General features: G+C 52.5%; 2 protein-coding genes across 2 annotated transcripts in view; both read left to right on the forward strand.

Moving 5' to 3' along the window:
• Nucleotides 1–1044, forward strand: part of LOC137345727 (E3 ubiquitin-protein ligase TRIM39-like) — a 44634-nt gene extending 43590 nt beyond the window's left edge. The window contains exon 8 of the mRNA XM_068008990.1: nt 697–1044. Within this exon, the coding sequence (XP_067865091.1) occupies nt 697–1044 (348 nt within the window). The remainder of the gene's footprint in view (nt 1–696) is intronic.
• LOC137346201 (phostensin-like) lies at nt 686–23490 on the forward strand. Its single transcript, XM_068009611.1, has 3 exons — nt 686–3976; nt 13950–14175; nt 21417–23490. The coding sequence occupies exons 1-3, from the start codon at nt 1682–1684 to the stop codon at nt 21431–21433; spliced, it is 2538 nt and encodes an 845-aa protein (XP_067865712.1). The 5' UTR covers nt 686–1681; the 3' UTR covers nt 21434–23490.

The raw sequence follows: 23490 nt of genomic DNA on the forward strand, positions 1-23490 counted from the left end.
AATCCCCCTCCCTGTCTATATATTCTATATCCCCCCTCTGTCTCTCTCTCTCTAATCCCCCTCCCTGTCTATATATTCTATATTCTCTATCCCCCCTCTGTCTCTCTCTCTCTAATCCCCCTCCCTATCTATATATTCTATATTCTCTATCCCCCCTCTGTCTCTCTCTCTAATCCCCCTCCCTATCTATATATTCTATATTCTCTATCCCCCCCTCTGTCTCTCTCTCTCTAATCCCCCTCCTATCTATATATTCTATATTCTCTATCCCCCATCTGTCTCTCTCTCTAATCCCCCTCCCTATCTATATATTCTATATTCTCTATCCCCCCCTCTGTCTCTCTCTCTCTAATCCCCCTCCCTGTCTATATATTCTATATTCTCTATCCCCCCTCTGTCTCTCTCTCTCTAATCCCCCTCCCTGTCTATATATTCTCTGTCCACTTTCGCTCTTCCCACATTCTCTATCCTCCCTCTCTCTATTTCCCCTCCTTATCTATATATTCTAGATTCGCTATCTCTCTTCCTATATTCTCTATCCCTCTCTCTCTCCCCATATATATATTCCCCCTCCCTGTCTATTCTCTACATTCTCTCCCCCAATATTCTCTATACCCCTCTCTCTCTCTCTGACTCTCTATTTCCTGCCCACTCCCGGATGCGCTCTCATTCTCTCCCAGTTACTGTGGTCGGTAGCTCCAGCCTTACATTAAATCTCAGGGATTTGCTGAGGGCAGCGGTTGCTCGGAGCCGGACAGCGAGTGGGTGCGGCAGTGGCTCAATCCGAGCTCCCAGTTAAAGCAAACCTTGGCCGGCGAGAAGAGCGATCCTCGGTCGGGATCAGGTGCCGGGACACGGAGCCTTCGAGCGGGGAGACTCGCCTCACCGATTCGCTCCTTTTGTCTCGGAAGCGGGCGGGACCGGAGCGCAGGGACCAAGAGCCAAAGCCAGGCTATCCTGGGACAGAAGAGGATTCAACTTGCAACAGACCGAAATCTAGCCCGGGACACGGAGGCAGCCGAGATGAGACCCACCGTCAGTTAACCCGGGACTGACATTGGGACAGAAAGGGGGAATCATTGCCGGTCAGAAAAGGAATTCATCCCAGGACAGAAAGGGGGAATCATTGCCGGTCAGAAAAGGAATTCATCCCAGGACAGAAAGGGGGAATAGCCCAGGACAGATGGGGAGCTGGGTAAATTTAAGAAGTGTGTGAGTCTCACTATGGGGTCTGTAGTCTGAGCTGAGCATTTGGGTCTCTTGAGTCTGGGTCTGAGCGTCTGGGACTGAGCATTGGGGGCTGGGTCTGGGTCCGGGTGTCTGGATCCGAGCATTTGTGATGTGCATCTAGCATTGGCCAGGTGTCTGGTCTCGGTGTTAGGAATTGGGTGGCAGACTGTGGAATTTGCCATCTGGCTCGAGGTGTCAAATAATTGGCACCAGTGTCTGGGCATCTACGGTTGGTTGGATGGGAATCATTGTCTAGGTATCTGGGACTGTCCCATGTGGTGATGTCTGAAGGCGGTGATGCTGTCTGAATCCTGGTGTCCTTGAGACTCCATCATTTTATGAGTTTGGGATTGGAGGCAGGGGCTAGTGGTGAGTGGGTGAGGTGAGGAAGGTTGGGGGTGCCCTGTTTGCATTCCTTCCGCAACTGGAGAGGCCGAAGGTGAGCTTCGGAATGTCATCCCTGCCCCAGTGGAAAGTCCAACTCCTGGAGAGGAAGCGGAGGGATGAGGAAGAGGGCAGGCGAAAAGAGAAGGTGGAGCTGGAGAGGCTGGCCAGGATGCCGGCCTGGAAGAGGGAGATCATCGAGAGGAGACGAGCCAGGCTGTGCTCCGGGTCCTCGCAGTCGGAAAGCCCGGCCGAGGGCCAGCCGTCCAGTGGGGGATTGGTCGAGGCACGGGCCAGGCCCAGTGTTTCCCAGGCGGGCCCAGGTGGCGGTGCGGAGGCTGATGGGATCGACAGGCTCCCCGGGCCAGAGCCTGAGGCCTGTGATGCCAAGACGCGGCAGGGCACGGTCTTGCAAGAGAACATCGGCCCTGTCTACCAAAACCACTTCATCCAACAGGAGAAGCAGAGGTACTCTGAGCTGGAGCACACCCTTCGTGCCCGGCAAGCGGCTGAGCTGTTGAACCACATCCCAGGGGTAAAGACCATCCAGGTGGATAACGTCACGATCATTGAGTCCAACTCCGATTGCCTGGAGAGCCAGGGGACGCCGGAAACGGTGAACGGCCTGATCATTACTGGTGTTGGCCGACTTAACATCCAGTCCTCATTAAGCAGGAGCGTGGAGGATCTGAACACCTTCGAGGGACACCGGGAGGGTTATGTGGAGGGGGAGGAAGAGGAAGAGTCCCCGCGGGGGAGAGTCAGCCGGCTGCTCTGCAAGTTTGGCCAGCGGAGGGGCCTCGGCTCCCGCCAGCGGCCCACCCGTTCCCGCAGCACAGAGAACATCATTGAGCGCTCGTCCCACACCAGCGCCCGGCACAGGAACAGCAAGATCCCAGCCCACACCTCGGGCTGCAGGCCCCTCTCCCGCTCGCCCTCCCCGCCCCTGGTGGCTGCCCGTCGTGATGGCGGCACAGGCGAGGGGCCCTACTCGCCCCCGCCGCACACAGTCGCCGCCTTCCGCAGCCGCTTCGAGGCCCGGTCAGCCAGAGGAAGGACGCCGGAGGGCAAGCGGGCTGACTCCCCTCGCCGGCCCCCCGAGACGGAGCACCCCGATCCGCCTCCTCTCCCGCATCCTACACTGGATGCAGGCTGGCCTGGTTCAGAGACACCAAAGCCCAACGTCCAACCCACGCTGCGCCAGCTTGAGGACAAGGGGGAGACCGTCAGCGATGCTAACCATCTGCCTGCCATGCCCACTGCCCAGTCTGCAAGGACAGAATCCCAGGAGAGGCCCGTGTTGAGCGCTGAAGACTCTTGGGTTGATGAACAGCAGGCGAGAACTGACCCCAGCCAGAAGTGGGGGCCGTTGGCCTCCGCCGGCCTAAACAACAGCATGGAATCGAAGCTGGCCCCCGGGGAGGCCCAGGCCCAGGCCCTGGCCGAGCTGAGGGCCCGGTCCAAAAAATCCTTCACCATCATCCCCCGGCTCAGGCAGGAGCCTCCTCCCGAGCAGGAGATCGAGGCGATCGGCTCCTCCTGGCCTGGCGACTCAGCAAGTAGCAGCAGCCTTCCGAAACCGCAGCCTGTCAGCACGGCTTCCTCTTCCTGTGCCGAGCAGGCCTCAGTCTGTCTTACTGTTGCAGCTGCTGCTGCTGTTACCGCTTCCTGCCTTGCTGCACCCGACCAGAGAGATACAGACAATGGCCCCCGAGACGGGCGGGCTGAACTAGGCCCAGAGAGGCAGCCGCTCCCCGAGCTCGGGCAAGAGCGAGTCACAGAAGGGGAGGAGGCCAAGCAGGAGCCCAGCATGAGCAGGTTGTACAGCATCAAGCCGCCCTCTGTGGGACCGGCTCGAAGCTCAGCAGCCAGCCCAGAGGAAGTTAGGCTTCCGGCCTACAGTGTCAGAGCTGGGCTCTTCAAACGGTCAGAGGAGTTGGCTCGGGCCTCCCCCCCTCCCAGTGGCGGTGACCCCCTGGCAGCGCAGGGTACCCCCGAGGCGGAGGCCGCTGACGTGCAGGGGCAGAAAGGAATCTGGGCCCAGGCGTGGTCGAAGGAAGGCCCACCGGCGGGGAGCGGGAGCCCACCGACAACCGCCAAGGCAGGTCACTCCGGAGGTCCGCAACGGAAATCAGGCAAAACGATAACCATTAACCCTCGCAAGATAGCCAGCAGGACCACGCCCACAAGTGCGGTGACGGCAGAGAACGGCGTAGGCCCATCGGCGGGAACGCAGCCTGTGGCCGTACCCGGGGTCCCAGTGAAGAAGCGGTATCCAACAGTTGAGGAGATCCAGGTGATCGGTGGTTACCTGACCCTGCAGAGGTCCTGTTTGGCAAAGACCGGCACCAGCCGGAGAAAGGTAAGAGACGCATCGGGGAAACCAGACAACAGGGCCCGCATGCAGGGTGGGGGAGTGGTGGGGGCAGAGCTGCACTGCCGTCAAAGCAGCTGAATAGGTTTGGCAGGGAAGGCCTGCCAGCTGAAGGTGGCACTGCCAGGGGTGACATTGCTAAACACTGCCCCTCCATCAATTGAAAGCAGCAAACAGAAAATTCCTCAGTCCCGTGCCCGCATCCTGGTGTTTCAAGCTGCCTGCCCAGAGACAACCAAAAGCAGAACAAAACTTGTACACAAAACAGAAACAAAGTATAAACAACCATCACCAGAGACCATCCTTAAGCATCTGTTATTGTGTATTTAAACCATCCGAACCCCTCAATTAGATTCCAGTCTGTAACTCACTCCCGGGTATCCATTATTCTATATATAACCCATCAAAACCCCTCGATTAGATTCCAGTCTGTAACTCACTCCTGGGTATCCATTATTCTATATATAAACCATCTGAACCCCTCGGTTAGATGTATTTGTGTGTGTGTGGTGTACCTCTTTCTGTCTCACTTTCTTTCCCTCCTGTGTGTTGCCATCTGCCCTCTTTTTCTACCTGTCTTTTACTCTCTATTCACGTCGTGTTCTCCCTTTGTGTGATGTATCCTTGTGCAAAGTGATTGCCGTGTTTTGCCAACAGTAACTGCACTTGAAAAGGAATTACCTTAATTGGTTATGAATTGCTTTGGGATGCCCTGAGGATGTGAAAGAGGCTATGTAAATGCAAGATTCTTCTGTATTTTTTATCTCCCTCTGATCACTTCCAGTATCTCTCTCTCTTGCCCACTATCTCTCTCTCTCTCTCTTTCCCAGTGAATGAATGTGGCTGTACTACTCTGAACACGCACTGTCCTGCTAACTGCTGCTATTCTCTGCGGCTGGGCTTGTTAATGTCTCTGTTGTAATCAGATAGTTATGCACTGCTGCATTCCTTGGCTCAGCTCGATGTGTTATAGACCCGTCCACTTCATTTAAAGACACATGGTGGGACACTGCCTCTTTGTGCCTGTGTAACTCAGCTAAGCCGTAAAACCCAATGTGAGATTGTCAACTGGGAGAGGTGGAAAAACCCTCCACCTTTCTGGTACATTTATATAAATTACACCAGGATTCCCGAAATCTTGCTGTGTGTGCAAATTATTGTTTACGCTGTCGTCTATTGAGCTGACTGGGGAGTGCGGTGATATGTGTTTACACTCTAGCCTGTGGAGGTTATTGAGGAGTTGCTGATGGAGGTTTATATTGGATTCTACAGTCCTTATAGTGGAGTGTCCTCACAAGGGGTTACATTATAGTCAACAGCAACCTGTGTGTTTCTAGAGTATCCTTGCTGAGGAATGTCAAGAGAAATGCAAACTCAGAGCCAGGGGAGAGAGTTTGGAAGGGATGATTGGAGGTTTAGGCGAAGAGTTGTATTTGAGAAAGTGTTTAACAGAGCAGAGGGAAGTAGTGAGGGAGCGGAGTTTTTTTTTTATTCGTTCCTGGGATGTGGGTGCCGCTGGCCAGGCCAGCAATTATTGCCCATCCCTAACTGCCCTTGAGAAGGTGGTGGTGAGCTGCCTTCTTGAACCGCTGCAGTCCATGTGGGGTAGGTACACCCACAGTGCTGTTAGGAAGGGAATTCCAGGATTTTGACCCAGTGACAGTGACGGAATGGAGATATAGTTCCAAGTCAGGATGGCGTGTGGCTTGGAGGGGTAGTTGCAGGTAGGTGGTGGTGTTCCAGACAGCAGCATCTTGGCTGCTGAAAGCACTGAGACCGATTAGTGGGATGGGGGAAGAGAGGGAATCACAGGAAGGCAATAGCCGGCAGTCTATCGGTCTATCTAGTCGGTGGATGGAGAGAGGCCTTGAGTAGATTTCAAGAAAGGCGCGAGGATTTTAATGCATTGGGGGTGGCTGCGTTTTGGGTATATTGAGTTGATGGATGTTGATGGAGGCTGGAGCATTGGAGCAACTTGGTCTGGAGGTGGCAAGAGCATGGAAAAGTGATCCAGTGACATTATGTCAGTTCACCAGGATAATACTCTTACATAGGGCAGTAAACTGTAAGGACAAGTGGCATACACTTGGCTTGCATTCCCTTAGGTATAGGAGATTGACGGGCAATCTGAGTGAGGTGCTTAAAATGTTAAAAGCATTCAGTAGGCTACATATGGAGAACCTATTTCCTGTGGCAGGGGGTCATTAAGAACGAGGGGGGACACATCTTAAAATGAGAGCTGGGCCACTGAGGAGCAACATCAGGAAGGACCTTTTCACAGAAAGGGTGGTGGAAATGTGGAACTCGGTGGGGGGGGCCCTCTCACCCCCGCCAAAGGCTGGTGGATGCTGGGGTCACTTGGAGCCGTCAAGGCTGAGATTGATAGAGTTTTGTTTGTGCAAGGGATATGAAGCTAAGACAGGTAAATGGTGTGAAGATACCGATCAGCCGAGATCTCATTGAATGGTAGAGCAAGCTCGAAGGGCTGAATGGCCTCTTCCTGTTCCTATCTTTCAAATGGCCCAAATAGATAGTGTGCTGATGAGTGTTAACATTTAGACGATTGGCCTTATGGGAGAGTGGGCTGAGAGTGTTCACACATTCAGTCACCTAAAGGCCGGCTCAGCTCTGCAAATGAGACCCAACCCGAGCCCAACAGAACCCCATCTGACCCCGAGCTCGACCCGACCCGGCCCCAAGTCCTTCCGTTTTTTTCCCGCACCCGACCCGACCATCAGTTAACCTACCTTCCATTTTTCACTTTGCTCCTTACCTGCACAAGCTTAAAATAACTGTAACAAAACCGCCTTTCAAGCCCAAAAAGTATATTAACATTAGAGCCACTTACCTGAGGTGGTGATAGAGCGTGTCCGGCCCGACCCCGAATGCCGGACCCGGAAGTGCGACCCGACCCGAACCTGAACCCGACACGTGTCGTCGGGTCCCGTCAGGTTCGGGTCGGGCAGTAGGCCTTTACAGTCCCCACCGTCCCCCACCACCCCCCCACCCCCAATCCAGAGCTGTGTGGTTTACAGGCCGTTTGTCCAAATGAGTGTTTGTGATGATATGAGCCTTGTTTTGCATTTTGTAGAAGAATATAAAACAAAGTTAAAGAAAGAATTTGCATTTATATAGCGTCTTTCACCACACCCCAAAGTGCATTACAGTCAATGTGGTACTTTAGAAGTTGAGGAAATGCCACTGCCAATTTGCACACAGCAGGATCCCACAAACAGCAACAACCTGATAGTCTGTTTCAGTGATGTTGGTTGAGGGATAAACAGTAGCCTGGGCACTAGGGAAGAATGCCACTGCTTTCTTTTGAAATGGTATCGTTTACATTCACCCACAAGTTTATTTCAGTTTAATGTCTCATCCAAAAAGGCTGTCACACTCCCTCAGGGCTGTCAACCTGCATCAGGTGCTCAAGTTTCTGAAGCAGGCCTTGAATCCACAATCTTCTGACTCAGGGGCACGAGCACTACCATTGAGCCACAGCTGACTGCCTAGTCCAGTGCAGGTTAATGTTGCATAATATGCTTTCCCTGTGTGATGTCCTAAATTAACCCCTGTGATTGCCCCTCTCACCATTGTCAGTCCTCAGTGCCTCACCCCAGTTGCAAGTCACCAGCTCCCTTTTCCAAACACAATGCCAGTTTGGACGGACACCAGGCATCTCTCACCTCTCAAGTGGAGACAAGCTGAGAATTTAACCCGCCCCACAGTTGCTCTCCACTGTAATCCGAGTGACTAGCAACACTGCCTGGGTCCCGGAGCTGGAATCGGGAAGTGACTGTGGGAAGGGGATTTCCTTTGGAAACAGCAAACGTTTTATTTTGCGTGAGAGTTACTCTCAGTGCTGGGAGGAAAGATTTGCAGGCAAAGTGACGGAGAAACAAAAATTGGAAAATGCTTCATGGCTCCCCCAAAAGCTGCTCCTCGTGACAGGCTAGTTAGGAGATACACTAGAATGGTACCAGCACTGAGGGAATTCAGTTATGTGGAGAGACTGGAGAAGTTGGGCTTGTTCTTGGAGCACAGATGGTCAAGGGGAGATTTAACAGAGGTGTTCAAAATGATGAGGGATTTTGCTGGAATAATTAAGGAGACACTGTTTCCAGTGGCAAGAGGGTTGGTAACCAGAGGACACAGATTTAAGGTAATTTTTCAAGCAGTTTCCAGGCAGTGAGTAGTTACAGTCTGAAACATTCTGCCTGAAAGAATGGTAAAAGCAGATTCAATCGTGACTTTCAAAAGGGAAGTGGATAAATACTTGAAGAGAAAATAAAATTGCGAGGCAATGGGGATAGAACGGGGGAGGGGGGGGGGGGTGGAACTTATTGGATTGCTCTTTCAAAGAGCTGGCACAGGCCGAGTGGGCTGAATGGCCTCCTTTGGTGCTGTATCATTCTATGACTCAATGTAAATTTGAGAGAACAAAAAAGTTGTTGTGAAGTGCTTGGCAAGATGATGCATGAGTTGGAACACTGCTGGTTGGCATTCCTGGATTTGGGGATGAGCTGGATGATAGGAATGCAACATTTCTTTTGCTGTTGCCCTGGCTTGTGTGTGGGAATCGTGCCGGGTGGCACATTCATCATGTTGTCCTTACTGTTTTGAGAATAAGTATGCCTCCCCAGGCTCCAACTTGAACTTCGTCATTCCAAACTTCTTCAACACTGAAGACCACCTCACCTCCCTCAGTCATTCCATCCTCTTGACAACCTACAGACTTCTAACATGTCCAGTTCGTCCCTAATACCCACTCCCTGGAGCTCACAATCTAAACTGCCACTCCAGTGCAGTGCTGAGGGAGTGCAGCAATGGCAGTGGTGTCAGCTCCAGAGACGTGTTTTCAAATCCCCTCCATGGCCTCACGCACCCCCTCCCAGATCTCTGTAACTTCTTCCGGCCCCACTACCCTCCACAATCTCTGTGCTCCTCTAATTCTGGCCTCTTGAGCATCCCCGATTTTAATCAGTCCACCATTGGCAGCCATGGGGCGGCACAGTGGCGCAGTGGTTGGCACCGCAGCCTCACAGCTCCAGCGACCCGGGTTCAGTTCTGGGTACTGCCTGTGTGGATTTGCAAGTTCTCTCTGTGACCGTGTGGGTTTTCGCCGGGTGCTCCGGTTTCCTCCTACAGCCAAAGACTTGCAGGTTGATAGGTAAATTGGCCATTGTAAATTGCCCCAAGTGTAGGTAGGTGGTAGGAGAATGGTGGGGATGTGATAGGGAATATGGGATTATTGTAGGATTCAGTATAAATGGGTGGTTGTTGGTCAGCACAGACTCAGTGGGCCGAAGGGCCTGTTTCAGTGCTGTATCTCTAAATAAATAAAATAAAATAAAAAATGCCTTCAGCTGCCTGGGCCCCAAGTTTTGGAATTGCCTCCCAACCTCTCTACATCACTCTCTTCCTTAAAGACACCCCTTGAAACCGACCTCATTGACTAAGCTTTTTTGGTCACCTGTCCGAATATCTCCACATGTGGCTCGGTGTTAAATTTTGTTTGGTCGTCGTCCCTGTGAAACATCTTGGGATGTTCTACTATATTGACTGTGCTGTAAAAATCCAGTTCCTGTTGTGGAGACAATGGCCCAGATTTGGCTGCCAAAATAACGCTGAGTTTAATGTCATTCGCCTTTTCGAATGTGCACATATCATCCAGCAACTTGTGGCGAGGAAGTGATACCCCGTGAGTCACAAACCACCACGAGTTGCTGCCCAATTTGCACACTTTGCTGTTAGCCTTGTGAAAACGGTAGATCAGCCTTTCGAAAGTCACTATTGAATCTGCTTCCACCGCCCTTTCAGGCAGCACATTCCAGATCACAACCCCTCACTGCATATGAAAAAAACTCCTCCTCATCCCTATGAAGTTTTAGACGATTATCTTAAACCTGTGTCCTCTGGTTACGAATCCACCTGCCAGTGGAAATGGAATAGAAGGGAGAAACTATCAAAACTGCTCATAATTTTTGAACACATCTGTTTAATCTATTTTTTACTCCCTGCTGCCAGTCCTTCTCTCCCCCCCCCACACCCAAATTCCAGTCTTGCTGGTGTCCCACGCCATGGGACTAGGCACTTCATGGAATATTGTGCACAGTTCTGGTCACTATGTGACAAAATGGACATAGAGGCACTTGAGAAGGTGCAAACAGGTTTCACAGGGATGTTGGCGGAACTTATAACTTCTAGCTGGATAAACTGAACAGGCCAGGGCTTTTTCTCTCTAGAAGAGAGAGAAGGCTGAAGAGTGACCTAATAGATGTTTTTAAATGATGAAGGGGTTTGTCAGGGTAAATGTAGAGAAGAGGTTCCCACATATGGGCTGAATCCAAAACTAGGGGCCAGCAATATGAAATAGTCAGTGATAAATCCAATAAGGAATACAAGAGAAACATCTCGAGCCAGAGATTATGAGAATGTGGAACTCGCTACCACACGGAGTAGTTGAGGTGAATAACACAGATACATTTAAGGGGAAGCTAGATATGTACATGAGGGAGAAAGGAACAGAAGGTTATACCGATAGGGTGAGATGAAGAGGGGTGGGAGGAGGCTGATAGGAACCATAAACAGCAGCATGGACCGGTTGGGCCGAATGGCCTGTTTCTGCGCTGTAACATTTTTGCAAAAAGGGTTTCTCAATAATCCATGCTGTTTCCTTGTTGTATACGTGTTCAACAAGATTCAGGCAGGTTTTACCTGATGGACAAATGACTGCAGTATTATTGCTTCATTTGCAACAGGAAGCTCCACTGAGTGAATGACTGACATCCGCAGCACAATGCGAGAATGTATCCTGCCAGAGTTTATTTCAAATGCCTTCCTTCTTGGAGCATGGGCAGTGCTGACAAGGCCAGCCCTTATTGCCCATCCCCAGTGATAGACCCATAACCATCAGTACTTCAGCCCTTTACAGTTCAGGACTCTGGGGTGGATTTTCAATGGGCTGCCCTTCTATAAGAGTCTGACATTGTGGATTGGCCACCAGTTACAGACACCGCCCCCCCCCCGCTGAGATCAATGTAAATAAACATGGAGCATTGTTCGTAATGAGTGGCTTGCTCCATAAACACCAGTTTAATCGACCTGCTAACAGGTTGGACTTCTTCGCCAATCTCCCGAAAGACCCTCGGGGTCCTTTTAAGTTTGGGCAATATTGAATTAGCTGCCCATCACATGGCAGGCTCAATTATCCCTTCCACACTGGCTGCAGTTTAGTTGGGTATTGTTGCTGTCTGTGTGAGGGTGGGTGCAGGCTGGGCTGAGTACAGTCTGTCTGGGGAACAGTCTCGGGTCAGTCTGGGACTGGCTAGCATCTGGGTCTTATCGTTCTCTAGTTTTTCTCCTCTCTCCACGCTTCCCTTGTCCATAAGACCCACCTCATGCTCCCTTGACCCTATTCCTACCAAACTACTGACCACCCAAGATCCCCTGCTGGTCCATGTTAGTCCATGATGGGTGGTGCAGTGGTTAGCACCGCAGCCTCACAGCTCCAGAGACCCAGGTTCAATTCTGGGTACTGTGTGTGCGGAGTTTGCAAGTTCTCCCTGTGACCGCGTGGGTTTTCGCCGGGTGCTCCGGTTTCCTCCCACCGCCAAAGACTTGCAGGTGATAGGTAAATTGGCCATTGTAAATTGCCCCTAGTAGGTGGTAGGGAATATGGGATTACTGTAGGGTTAGTATAAATGGGTGGTTCTTGGTCAGCACAGACTCAGTGGGCTGAAGGGCCTGTTTCAGTGCTGTATCTCGAAATAAAATAAAAAATAAATAAAAATAAATATTGCTAACGGGTCTCTCTCTTCAGGTGTTGTTCCTCTCTCCTTCCAATCTGCCATCATCATCCCTCCTGTCAAAAAAAAAAACAAGCCTTCACCCCACAGTCCTTGCAAACTACCGTCCCAACTCCAACCTCCCTTTCCTCTCCAAAGTCCTTGAATGTGTTGTCACTTCCCAAATCCATTCCCATCTTTCCCAGAACTCCATGTTTGAATCCCTCCAGTCAGGATTCCGCCCCTGCCACAGCATCAAAACAGCTCTTTACAAAGTCACAAATGACATCCTGTGTGACTGTGACAAAGGTAAACTTTCCCTCCTCGTCCTTCTCGACTTGTCTGCAGCCTTTGAAACAGTTGACCACACCATCCTCCTCCAACGCCTCTGCACTGTTGTCCAGCTGGGTGGGACTGCTCTCACCTGGTTCCATGCTTATCTATCTAATCATAGTCAGAGAATCACTTGCAATGGCTTCTCTTCCTGCTCCCACACCGTTACCTCTGGAGTCCCCCAAGGATCTATCCTTGGCCCCCTCCTATTTCTCATCTACATGCTGCCCCTCGGTGACATCATCTGAAAGCACAGCGTTAGTTTTCACGTGTACGCTGACGACACCCAGCTCTACCTCACCACCACCTCTCTCAAACCCACCACTGTTGCTAAATTATCAGAATGCTTGTCCGACATCCAGTACTGGATGAGCAGAAATTTCCTCCAATTAATTATTGGGAAGATGGAAGCCATTGTTTTCAGTCCCCGCTCCAAACTCCATTCCCTCGCCATCAATTCCATCCGTCTCCCTGGCAACTGCGTGAATCTAAACTAGTCTGTCCGCAACCTTGGTGTCATATTTGAGCTTCCGGCCACATAGCCACGCCATCACTTAGACCACCTACTTCCATCTTCGAAACATCGCCCGACTGCACCCACCTCAGCTGCTCTGCTACTGTAGCCCTCACCCATGCCTTTCTTACCTCTAGACTTCACTATTCCAACACGTTCCTGGCCGGCCTCCCATATTCCTTCCTCTGTAAACTTGAGATCATCTAAAACTTCGCTACCCCTGTCCCAACCCCGTGCTTACTGATCTACGTTGGTTCCCGCTTAAGTAACATCTCGATTTTAAAATTCTCATTCTGGTTTTCAAATCCCTCCATGGCCACTCCCCTTCCTATCTCTGTAATCTTCCTCCAGCCCCACAACCCCCTGAGATCTCTGCACTCCTCTAATTCTGACCTCTTCAGCATCTCTGATTTTAATCACTCCACCATTGCTGGTTGTGCCTTCAGCTGCCTAGGCCCCAAGCTCTGGAATTCATTCCCTAAACCTCTCCGCCTCTCCACCTTGCTTTCAGCCTTTGAGATGCTCCTTAATAACCTACTTCCTTGGTCATTGCCCTAATATTTCCTTATGTGGCTCGGTGTCAAATTCTTCTTTATAATGCTCCTGTGAAGTACCTTGGGATGTTTTATTATGTTAAAGGTGCTATATAAATGCAAGTTGTTGGGTACAGTCTGGGTATAGTCTGAGCTAGACTGGATACAGTCTGCTGGTTACTATCTGGCTACATTCTGTGCTAGTCTAGGGACAGTCTATGCTGGGCTGGGGACAGTCTATGCTGGGCTGGGGACAGTCTATGCTGGGCTGGGGACAGTCGGGGTGCAGTCTGTACTGGGCTGGGTACAGTCTGCTGGGCTGGGGACAGTCTGGGCTGGGTGTTATCTGGGTACAGTTTGTGCTGGGCTGGTGACAGTCTGTGCTGGGTTAGGGACAGTCTGGTGACAGTCTGTGCTGGGTTGGGAACAGTCTGGTGACAGTCTATGCTGGGCTGGGGACAGTCTGTACTGGGTTAGAGACAGTCTGGTGACAGTCTGTGCTGGGTTGGGGACAGTCTGGTGACAGTCTGTGCTGGGTTGGGGACAGTCTGGTGACAATCTGGGCTGGGTTGGGGACAGTCTGTGCTGGGTTGGGGACAGTCTGGTGGCAGTCTATGCTGGGCTGGTGACAGTCTGTACTGGGTTAGAGACAGTCTGGTGACAGTCTGTGCTGGGTTGGGGACAGTCTGGTGACAATCTGGGCTGGGTTGCGGACAGTCTGGGGCAGTGTTGGGGTAAATCTGGGAAGGGCTCCTATCTCCTTCCTTATCTGGCTGTGTTTCTTCCCTGAATTTCAGTTGAACATCTCCTTTAACGAATGTGAGCTGGAGTCTACGTTCGAGTACCCATCGGAGCTGGCGCTGCTGGCAGAGCTCGGCACAGAGCAGGACGAGGAGCCTCCCCAGACCCGAGAGCCAGATGAGGAGGAAGAGGAAGAGGAGGAGGTGGTCCCGGTCTCTCGCCTTGCTGTAGACAAATCATCCACAGTTGGCATGGCGATCCACAGAAAACCACTTTTCGTAGGTACGTCTGCTGATTCATTTCAGTCAGGAGCAGCTGAACCGGCCCTGACTGAGTTAGTGAGGTGGGGGTGGGGTGAGTGAGGGTAGGGAGTGGGTTTGTGAGGGGAGTGATGGTGGGAAGTGGGTGTGAGGGGAGTGTGGTTGTGAGGGGGCGTGGATGTGTGAGGGGAGTGAGAGTGGGTTTGTGAGGGTGGGAGATGGGGAGGGAGGGAGGAGTTGCAGGGAGCGGGGTGTGGGGGATAGGGAGGGAGGGGGGAGTTGCGAGGAATGGGGGATGGGGAGGGAGGAGTTGCGGGGAGTGAGGTGTGGGGGATGGGGAGGGAGGAGTTGCAGGGAGTGGGCGGTGGGGGATAGGGAGGGAGGAGTTGCGAGGAGTGGGGGATGGGGAGGGAGGAGTTGCGGGGAGTGGGGGTGGGGGATAGGGAGGGAGGAGTTGTGGGGAGTGGGTGGTCAATCCCATTCTGGTGAGGACAGCTCGGTCTGAATTGAAACCAGCCTCTAGAAAAGCAGAGAAGACGCGGCTGAGCATTGGGTCATCTGTCCTGGTCACTCCTTATGTGGCTCAGGGTCACTATCAGTCTGATTGACACCCCAGTGAAGTGTCTTGGCACATTATACTGTGCTGAAGGTGTTATACTGAACTGAGAGGTTATTCCTGTCAGGAATGATTGAACAGGCTGAGGCTCTTTTCTGTGGAAATGAGAAGGCTGAGGGGTGACCCGATAGAGGGCTTTAAGATTATGAAGTGCTTTGAAAGGGTAGAGGAACAGAATATGTTACCAGAAATGGGCGCCATGAATTCATGATAGTCACGAATAAATCCAATAAGGAAATCGGGTGAGGTGAGAGTGACTGCTCTTAACATCAAGGCAACATTTGACCAAGTGTGGCATCAAGGAACTCCAGCAAAACTGGAGTCAATGGGAATCGGGGGGAAAACTCTCCGCTGGTTGGAGTCGTACTGAGCAAAAAGGAAGATGGTCGTGGTTGTTGGAGGTCAATCATCTCAGTCTCAGGTTCGCTGCAAGAGTTCCTCAGGGTAGTGTCCTCCGCCCAACTGCTTCATCAGTGACCTTCCCTCCATCATAATGTCAGAAGTGGGGATGTTTGCTGATGATTGCACAATGTTCAGCACCATTCGCAACTCCTCAAATACTGAAGCAATCCATGTCCACATGCAGCAAGACCTGGTCTCATCAGTAGCAAGTAACATTCGTGCCACATAAGTGCCAGGCAATGACCATCTCCAACGAGAGAGAATCTAACCATCTCCCCTTGACATTCAACAACATTACCATCGTGTGTACCATCTATGAGATGCACTGTAGCAACACACCTAAGCTCCTTTGACAGCACCTTCCAAACCCGTGGCCTCTACCACCTAGAAGGACAAGGGCAGCAGATGCATGGGAACACCACCACCTGCAGGTTCCCCTCCAAGTCACACACCATCCTGACTTGGAACTATATCGCCGTTCCTTCACTGTTGCTGGGTCAAAATCCTGGAACTCCCTTCCTAACAGCACTGTGAGTGTACCTACCCCAAATGGACTCCAGCGGTTCAAGAAGGCAGCTCACCACTACCTTCTCGAGGGCAGTTAGGGATGGGCAATAAATGCTGGCCTGGCCAGCGACGCCCACATCCTACGAAAGACTAAAAAAAATGAGCAACTTATTCACTCAGAGAATGGTGAGAATGTGGAACACATGGAGTAGTTCAGGTGAATAGCACAGATATCATTACGGGGAAGCTAGATAAACACAAGGGAGAAAGGAATAGATGGATGTGGTGTGCTGGGGAAAACGGCCGGGTGGAAGGAGGCTCGAGTGGAGCAGAAACACCTTTATGGACACGTTGGGACCAGCCGTCTCAGGATGACGTCCCAACATTTGCTATTGAATTCAGAATTCAGTTAAATTTTTAACTGAGGCGGAGATGGATCAGCCGCCCGTTTTTAAACCCTGGCATCCCGCCTTATTTTTATGTCTTTACCATTTTTTGTCTTTACCTGAGGATCTCCCACCATAAAAGTCCCAGGATGGGAGCTATATTGGTCACAACATTTTACGCTCTCCTGAGCTGCACTATTTTACAAGTCTGACGATACTCCAGTCCTTATCTTATCCCTGCAAAGTGTCAGTTGCTTTCCTTTCTCTGTAGAATTGCGAGTGTAAAAAAAAAATGAAGCAAACAATGGGCTGATCACATTGCAGTTGGAAGGAAGATGACAAACAGCTTAAAAGGTTGGGGGTGGGATGCCGCAGAAAAGGCCCATTGCCATGGTAACACGCAGCCGAGATTCGGCAGGTGCAGTTGTGCCTCGCCTGACAGAAAGGTCACCAGCCGCCACAGGGACTGAGTACATGTTGGGGAAAGAGATCAGAGGGAGCTTTACTCTGTATTGAACCCGTTTTTCCCCCCCCTTTTTTTTCTTTATTTTTCTTTATAAGGTGGCCTTTATACCCCAGGCCCCTTTTATATATTTTATGTCAAGGGGGCCTTTATTCCTCAGGCCCCCTTTATATACATTTTATAAAAATAACTTCATTAAAAAAACAGATAAATAAAACAAACTCAAATTAAAATGCCATTCTCGGCGTCAATTATGCACTCCAGTCCCTGCGGTGCTCACCGGTCATGGAAGGCCTCAAGCGTACTGGCGAACACCGTGTGCTCCTTCTACAGGGACACCCGGGCGCAAACGTAACCTCGGAAGAGGGGCAGGCAATCAGGGAGGACGGACCCCCCGACAGCCTGGACCTGTGAATTGCCACCTTGGCCAGGCCCAGCAGCAGACAGATGAGGAGATCCTCCTCCCGGCCCATGCCCCTCCGCACTGGGTGCCCAAAGATCAGGAGCGTGGGACAGAAGTGCAGCTAAAGCTTGAGGAGCAGCCCCTTCAAATACTCAAAGAGGGGCTGCAACCTCGCACACTCCATATAGACGTGGAACACGGACTCGTCCAGGCCGCAGAAATTACAGGTGGCCTGCGAGTCTGTGAACCTGCTTAAAAGTCTACTGCACGGGACTGCCCTGTGCAGCAACCTCCACCCCAGGTCCCCAATGTAAATGGGGAGGACTCCTGCATAGAGAGATCTCCATCGGGGTTCCCCCTCACCGCCAGATGGCAACACGGACCGCAAGGGCGTGTCCGGCCGGCTGCGAGGGCGAGGAAGTGGAGATTGTGCAGGAGCAGCCTGTACAGAAAACCCCTCCATGCCAATTGGGATGGCACAGAGGGCATTTCCGAGAGGCAGCTCGGGCTGTGCGGGACCGGCTCCCGTGGAGGGTTTCTGGGCCTGGGTCCGATGAGCAGTTCCCTCGTCGCCGGCAGTGAGGGGCGTCCCGGGGGCTTCGGCTACTCCTCCGCCCGTCGGTCCGTTCCCGGAGTCGACCACCCGGACAGCCAAGGCGCTCTCCTCCGCCGGCAGGGGAGCGCCCTGACTGGAGGTGACCATGTTCCAGACTCTGAATAGATTCCAGTAAAAGACAGGCAGCTCCCTCAGAGAGGCGCGGCTAACGGACTCCGCCGGGAGTGGCGTGTTGTCTTGAAGGCAATTACACTGGCGGAAAAAATACGTCGCCAGCGCACACCATCTGGGAGGATGCTCGACGTACAGGTACCAGCGTCTGGCTGCTCTCCTCAATCGGGAGACTCAGGACTGCGGCAGAGACCCAGTGTTTCCTCTTGCCCCAGAAGAAATCGACGAGTTTCTTCTGGATCTTGATGGCGAAGGCAGGGGGCGGAGCCAAAGTGACCAAACGGTACCACAGCATCGAGGCCACCAGTTGGTTTATGACCAGCGATCGGCCCCTGTAGGAAAGCACTCGGAGCAGTCCTGTCCAGCGCCCCAGCCGAGCGGTGACTTTCGCCTCCAACTCCTGCCAGTTTGCCGGCCAGGCTTCCTCAGTGCACCGAAGGTGGACTCCCAGATAGAGGAAGTGCGTGGTGCTCCACACAAAAGGTGTCAACTCCTCCGGCAGGGATTCCACCCGCCACTGACCCACCAGGAGACCGGAACATTTCTCCCAACTGATCCTTGCGGAGGACGCGGCAGAAAAGGTCTGCTGGCATTCGCGCATCCTCCGCAAGTCAACGGGATCTGTGACCGCGAGGAGCAAGTCATTGGTGTAAGCCGAGAGGACGACCCGCATGGCTGCCTCGCGCAGAGCTGATCCCGCCAACCTCCTGCGAAGCAGGCACAGGAACGGCTCCAAGCAGAGGGTATACATTTGGCCGGACATGGGCATGCCTGATGCACTCCTCTCCCAAAGCGAAGGACCCGTTAACCTTGACTAGACACTCTGCGGCGGCGTATAAAAGTCGGACCCCAGCCACAAAATGCGGCCCGAGTCTGAAAGGGGTATCTCCCCGGTCTCCAGGCTTTCCCCCAGGACCCGCGCGTAATCATCCCCCAGGACGTCCCAGAACGCCCTGAGGAACACCACGGTCAGCCCATCCAGCCCTGGGGATTTGCCCCTCGAGAGCTGGTGGAGGGCGCCAGTCAGCTCCGCCAATGTGAGCGGAGCCTCCAAACTTTCGACGTCCTCCGGGCTGACCTGCAGCAGGTCCTCCCACAAAACTCTGCGCGCGTACTCGCTGGACGGATCCAGAGAGAACAACGCACTGTAATAAGTATAGACCAGGAGGCCCATTCCCTCCGGATCCTTGATAGAGGATCCGTCGTCGGCCAGCAGCTCAACGAGTTGCTTACGGACCCCCTGCCATTTTTCTAGCGAGTAGAAGAGTGAGGCGCGGTCCAAATCTTCCAGGCTCTGGATCCGCCGGGTCTGTGACGGCATGACCGAGGTGGGACTCCAAGTCGAGCATCTCCCTCTCTCGGCACCCGATCTCGGTTTCCCGCCTTTTGGTCGACCCCTTCGCGTACTCCTGACAGAAGACACGGATGTGAGTCTTGCCCACATCCCACCATAGCCTCAAGGAGGGGAAGCCCCCCGCTTCCTTCTCCAGTCAGCCCAGAATCAACGGAACGAGTCCCAAAATTGCTCGTCCTCCAGCAGCCGGTTGTTAAAGTGCCAGTATGCAGACCCAGCCCGCGTGTGGAGCGGAGTGAACATTGGCCGAGGTCCAGCTGAACTTTATTGCGACAACCCCTGCAAGCCGTGAGGAATGAGAGGAGTTCCGCCGTGGGGATGAGAGGAGACTCGGTGGGAGGCACGAGGGGCTCCACTACCTCACTGGCGATGGAATCAAGATCGTCCTCCTTGCCCCACACCGAGTCCCCATCCTTCTCCAGTTCGTCACCACCACCGGCCGACGCACCCTCCACACACTGTGGAGCGAAAGACCCGGTTGCGCCAGCTGGTCCCGCCTCCGTCACAATCCCACCCCCAGGATCGATGGCGGAGGAGTCCTCTCTAGGTTCTCCCGTGGAACTGGAGCCTATGGGCGCCAGCAGTTCAGGACCCCCCCTTCCACCTCCGTCCCCAAGGCAATGAGCGGTCCAGGGGAGACGGAAGTTCTGGACTCCGGAAATCCAGCCGGAGCCGAGACCGGAGGCGGAGAGAGGAGGCCATCTCCCGCTCCGCCAGCACCCACAGGCCCAGCAGATGGGGCAGCATTTTCAGTTCTAACTGGGTCTGGTATCTCCTGGTTGGGGTAGATTTCAGCCGGGAGGGTCGACCGTTTGGGGCCTTGCCCTCCCCTCCACTTTGGGAACCCGACCTAGTGGCAGAATGGGAGGCTTCTCCAGGAACGTTCCCAGGCTCCCCCACCACAAGCAGGGCTCCAATAGTTCCTTCAGGAGGGGCTGCATGTACAGGGGCCTCCTCCTCCCCTCCATTCTGAGGGGTAGGGAGCTCCTGCCCAGGCTTTGCAGCCTTGATGGTGGTGGTAGCAGGGAGAACCTGGGGATCCGGACCAGGAGACAGCTCCCCTCCAACAGATGGGCCCTGCACTTCAGGGCCCTGTGTTACCTCCATGGAGGGGTGCCTTTTCCTCTTTTTCCCACTAGGGCGCAGAGGCACAGAGACCTCCATGTCATCAGGGGCCTCTGCCTCCGCACCCTCCTTTTGCCTGTACACCCTGGGCCTGAGCCCAGCCCTGGGGCAGGTGGATTCCCCGGGAGTGGGCCTTGGGCTGAGCTCAGGCTCAGGTTGTGCCACGGTGTCCAGGGGATGTGCTTCTTGGTGTTTAATTTTCCTCTGCGCCTTCCTTCCACTCGGACGGGCAACCCCCTCCCAACTGGAGGCTGTGAAAACCACAGCCTCCGGCACTGGCTGAACGGTGTCTGGTGGAGGTGTTGGAGTGGGAGGAGGTGCAGCGGCGCCACCCTGGGCCGCCGAGGTGGAGTTGGCAGCTGGGAGGTTGGGGCAGTTCTTACAAATATGGCCCACCCCCTTGCAGACATGGCACCGTGCCCCATCCAAGGCCCAGAAGACGCGGTAGGCCGTCCCCTGGCACTCCACATTGAAATGGCCATCCGTGACCTCCTCCCGAGCCAGCTGCATAAATAACGGGCGGCAGAAGGAGTACACATGCCTGAGGCTGTTCACCCGAAGACCGAGCGGGACTGGGGTGAGCCCTGTCTTTACCTCCCCCAGATGGTGCAGGTGGGGAAGGAAGAGCTCACCAGGAATGAAGGGCAGGACATTAGACAGAATGACCCATTGCACACTGGTCTCCAGGGGGTCCACTGGCAGAAAGGTCCCGCCCACGGTGAGCCCCTTGCTCAAGGCCAGGGATACTGCCCGCTCGGTCCGCAGGAAAAACATTGCCTTCCTGTACGTTTTAGAGGCAGCAACAATGGCTGAGGGGCCGACAACCTCGGCCATTACTTTTACACATACCTCTATTGACATATTGGGGCGGACGTAGCTCTTGACCCCATGCTTAGATGTTACCAGCGCAAACAGTGATGGGGCAACGGATACAGCTGCAGCAGCCGCAGCAGCATACGTGCGAGAAGGCCCCGTCACCGGCAAAGAGGGGCTTACCATGGGGTTGAAGAGCCTTGCCCAACCCCAAGAAACAAAGCACACAACAGTTTACTTTTAAACTTAAGCAATATGATGGTTGGGGGGCGGGGGGCGGTCAGGGAATGGGAGTAGAGGAGGATAGGGCTGAAAAGGACAAGGAGGGGAGAGGATAGGTGGCTGAGTGTTGGAAGGTCAAAGTAAGAGGGAATGTAATAAGTTGTAAATTAGTTTACAGTGCATGTAAAGCGTGGTAATTAAGCTTTTCTGTAACAATTGTGCCTTTTACTCTTATTTCCCTGCAGATGAAAGCTGCAGGTGATGACAGAACCTACGAGCACGATGACATGACTTTTGTCTTTGGAACTGCCGCCAAATTCTGCTTTTGCTCTTGTAAGCTGCCAAGGACCTTGTGACAAAAAAAAAAGAACAAACGAACGAACAGGAGTCCCACGTGTTCCTTCGGTTCATTCAGTGGGAACTGCAACAGATGACTCTTTCCGAACTAACCGCTGGACTTCCAAAGTGGTCCATTTCCGCTAGATGTTTCTCAGGATTAAGCTGAACTCTAGTAGGCCGAGTAGGCCTCAAGTTACCTTGAAGGAGAAGACAGGCATTGGGTGCTTATACTCGGCCCCAGTAAGGAGTTTTCATGTGTTTAAAAACAAAATGTGCTCTTTAAGGGATTTCCCACATTGTCTACCTTTTTATAGCTTTATACGCTGGATTATTTGAATTTCTTCAAGAACAGCTGCCTCTCGAGGAGGCCGGTTGCCATAGTAATGTCTGTGTTTGTGTGCTTGTGTGTCAGTAAAGGGTCGGTATTCCAATAATATTTATTCCCCTTGTACCCTGTGTGTAAGTGCAGGCAGCACTGCAATGCGACAGGAAGTTCCCAGGATGCTCACTGAGGTGTGACAGGACATTTGGCTAAAGTTGCATAAATATATTCAGATCCTTCTTGGCCGGAGGGGAGGGAATAGATTCTGCCAAGGGCCAGACTGCAGGCACTGATTAAGCCCGAGGCAAACCCCAGGGGCAGTTTCTGATAGTAGCGCCAAACCCAGGGGTAAGATTGTGATGTAGGGTTCAGGCCCTGGATATGGATTCTGACAGGAGGCAGGGAGTGTCCTAGGGGCAGATTTGGAAGGGGTGGTAAATGATTCTGTTCAGAGTTTGCGCGTGTGTGTGCGTGTGTTTTGAGAGAGCTGGCACAGTGTTCCAAACCCTAGTCTAGTTGTGATTCACCAAGAGCAGCTCTGGACTGCACCTCTCCCTTTTGGCTGTGCCTCTCCAGGAGTATTGGCAAGACTCTGAACTGCTTCGTGGGCACAGAGGTGGGTGCGTTATTGTTGGGTTTCTGCCTTGTTCACGCATTGCCTGAATGCCCATTCCTCCAACCTCCTAACATCAGAGCACAGTCCTGTTAAAAAAAAACTATCTCCGCAAAGTTTCAGCTTTGCAGCTTTGAACATTTGATTTGATGGAGCTGTTGCTTTGGCTGTGGCTGTACAGATTTCCTAATCTCCCCTCTCCCAATCTCCCCACCCCCCACCAAAGATCTCCAAGCTGCCCCATGGTACACGGCAGCAGCATGTACAGGGTGAAATTTGACAAAGCCATGAATCTGGGTTAGAGTAGTAAGAATGCCAGCTGTATTTCTGTCGGTGTTACCACTGGGACAATGCAGTGAAGTCAACGTAAACTGAGACCGCGCGAGAAAATGAGCATCTCTCCCCGCAATCATGGAATTCACTCCGAAATCACGGGATCCTCCATGTAGTCATGGGATTCTGCCCGCAATCACGGAATTCTCCACTCAATTGCTGAATTTTCACTGCAGTCACTGAATCTGCCCTGAAATCACTTTTTGTCGCTGGCACTAAATCACCCTTAAAAGAATTTTGCTGTCATCCAGAGATCATCCTGGGATTCCCTTGAAATTATCCAAGGCACCAGACTGGGAGGTGATATGGAGCATCATTACTGTTTGTGTTTAGAAGCCACTATGTCATTTGATTTGCACTTGTATTATGTTCCGGCAATAGCTGCAGAGATCCCGTCTCCCAGTCTGGATGTAAAGTTCTCGCAGCCGACCTCCGACAGCATCACTGGATGATGTTATTTTTGTATCAAAGTCATATCCTGATGGGCTTAGCAAGCTGTCCTGTTTTTTTTTAACTGGTTGAGGGCCTTCCGAGATTTCTTTAAACATGGAGGCTTTTATATAATCTGTGTTTGTTTTTTCTAACATGATTTTTGTATCAGTTCTCTATAAACGGTTTTACATTGCACGCCAGCACTTCAAATCTCACATTCTGCATCCTCCAAACTGTATGCATGCCACGACCTCAATAAAGTTTTGTAACTGGCACGTGG

The sequence above is a fragment of the Heterodontus francisci genome, chromosome 29, assembly GCF_036365525.1.
Source record: "Heterodontus francisci isolate sHetFra1 chromosome 29, sHetFra1.hap1, whole genome shotgun sequence".
In the NCBI taxonomy this organism is placed as follows: Eukaryota; Metazoa; Chordata; class Chondrichthyes; order Heterodontiformes; family Heterodontidae; genus Heterodontus; species Heterodontus francisci.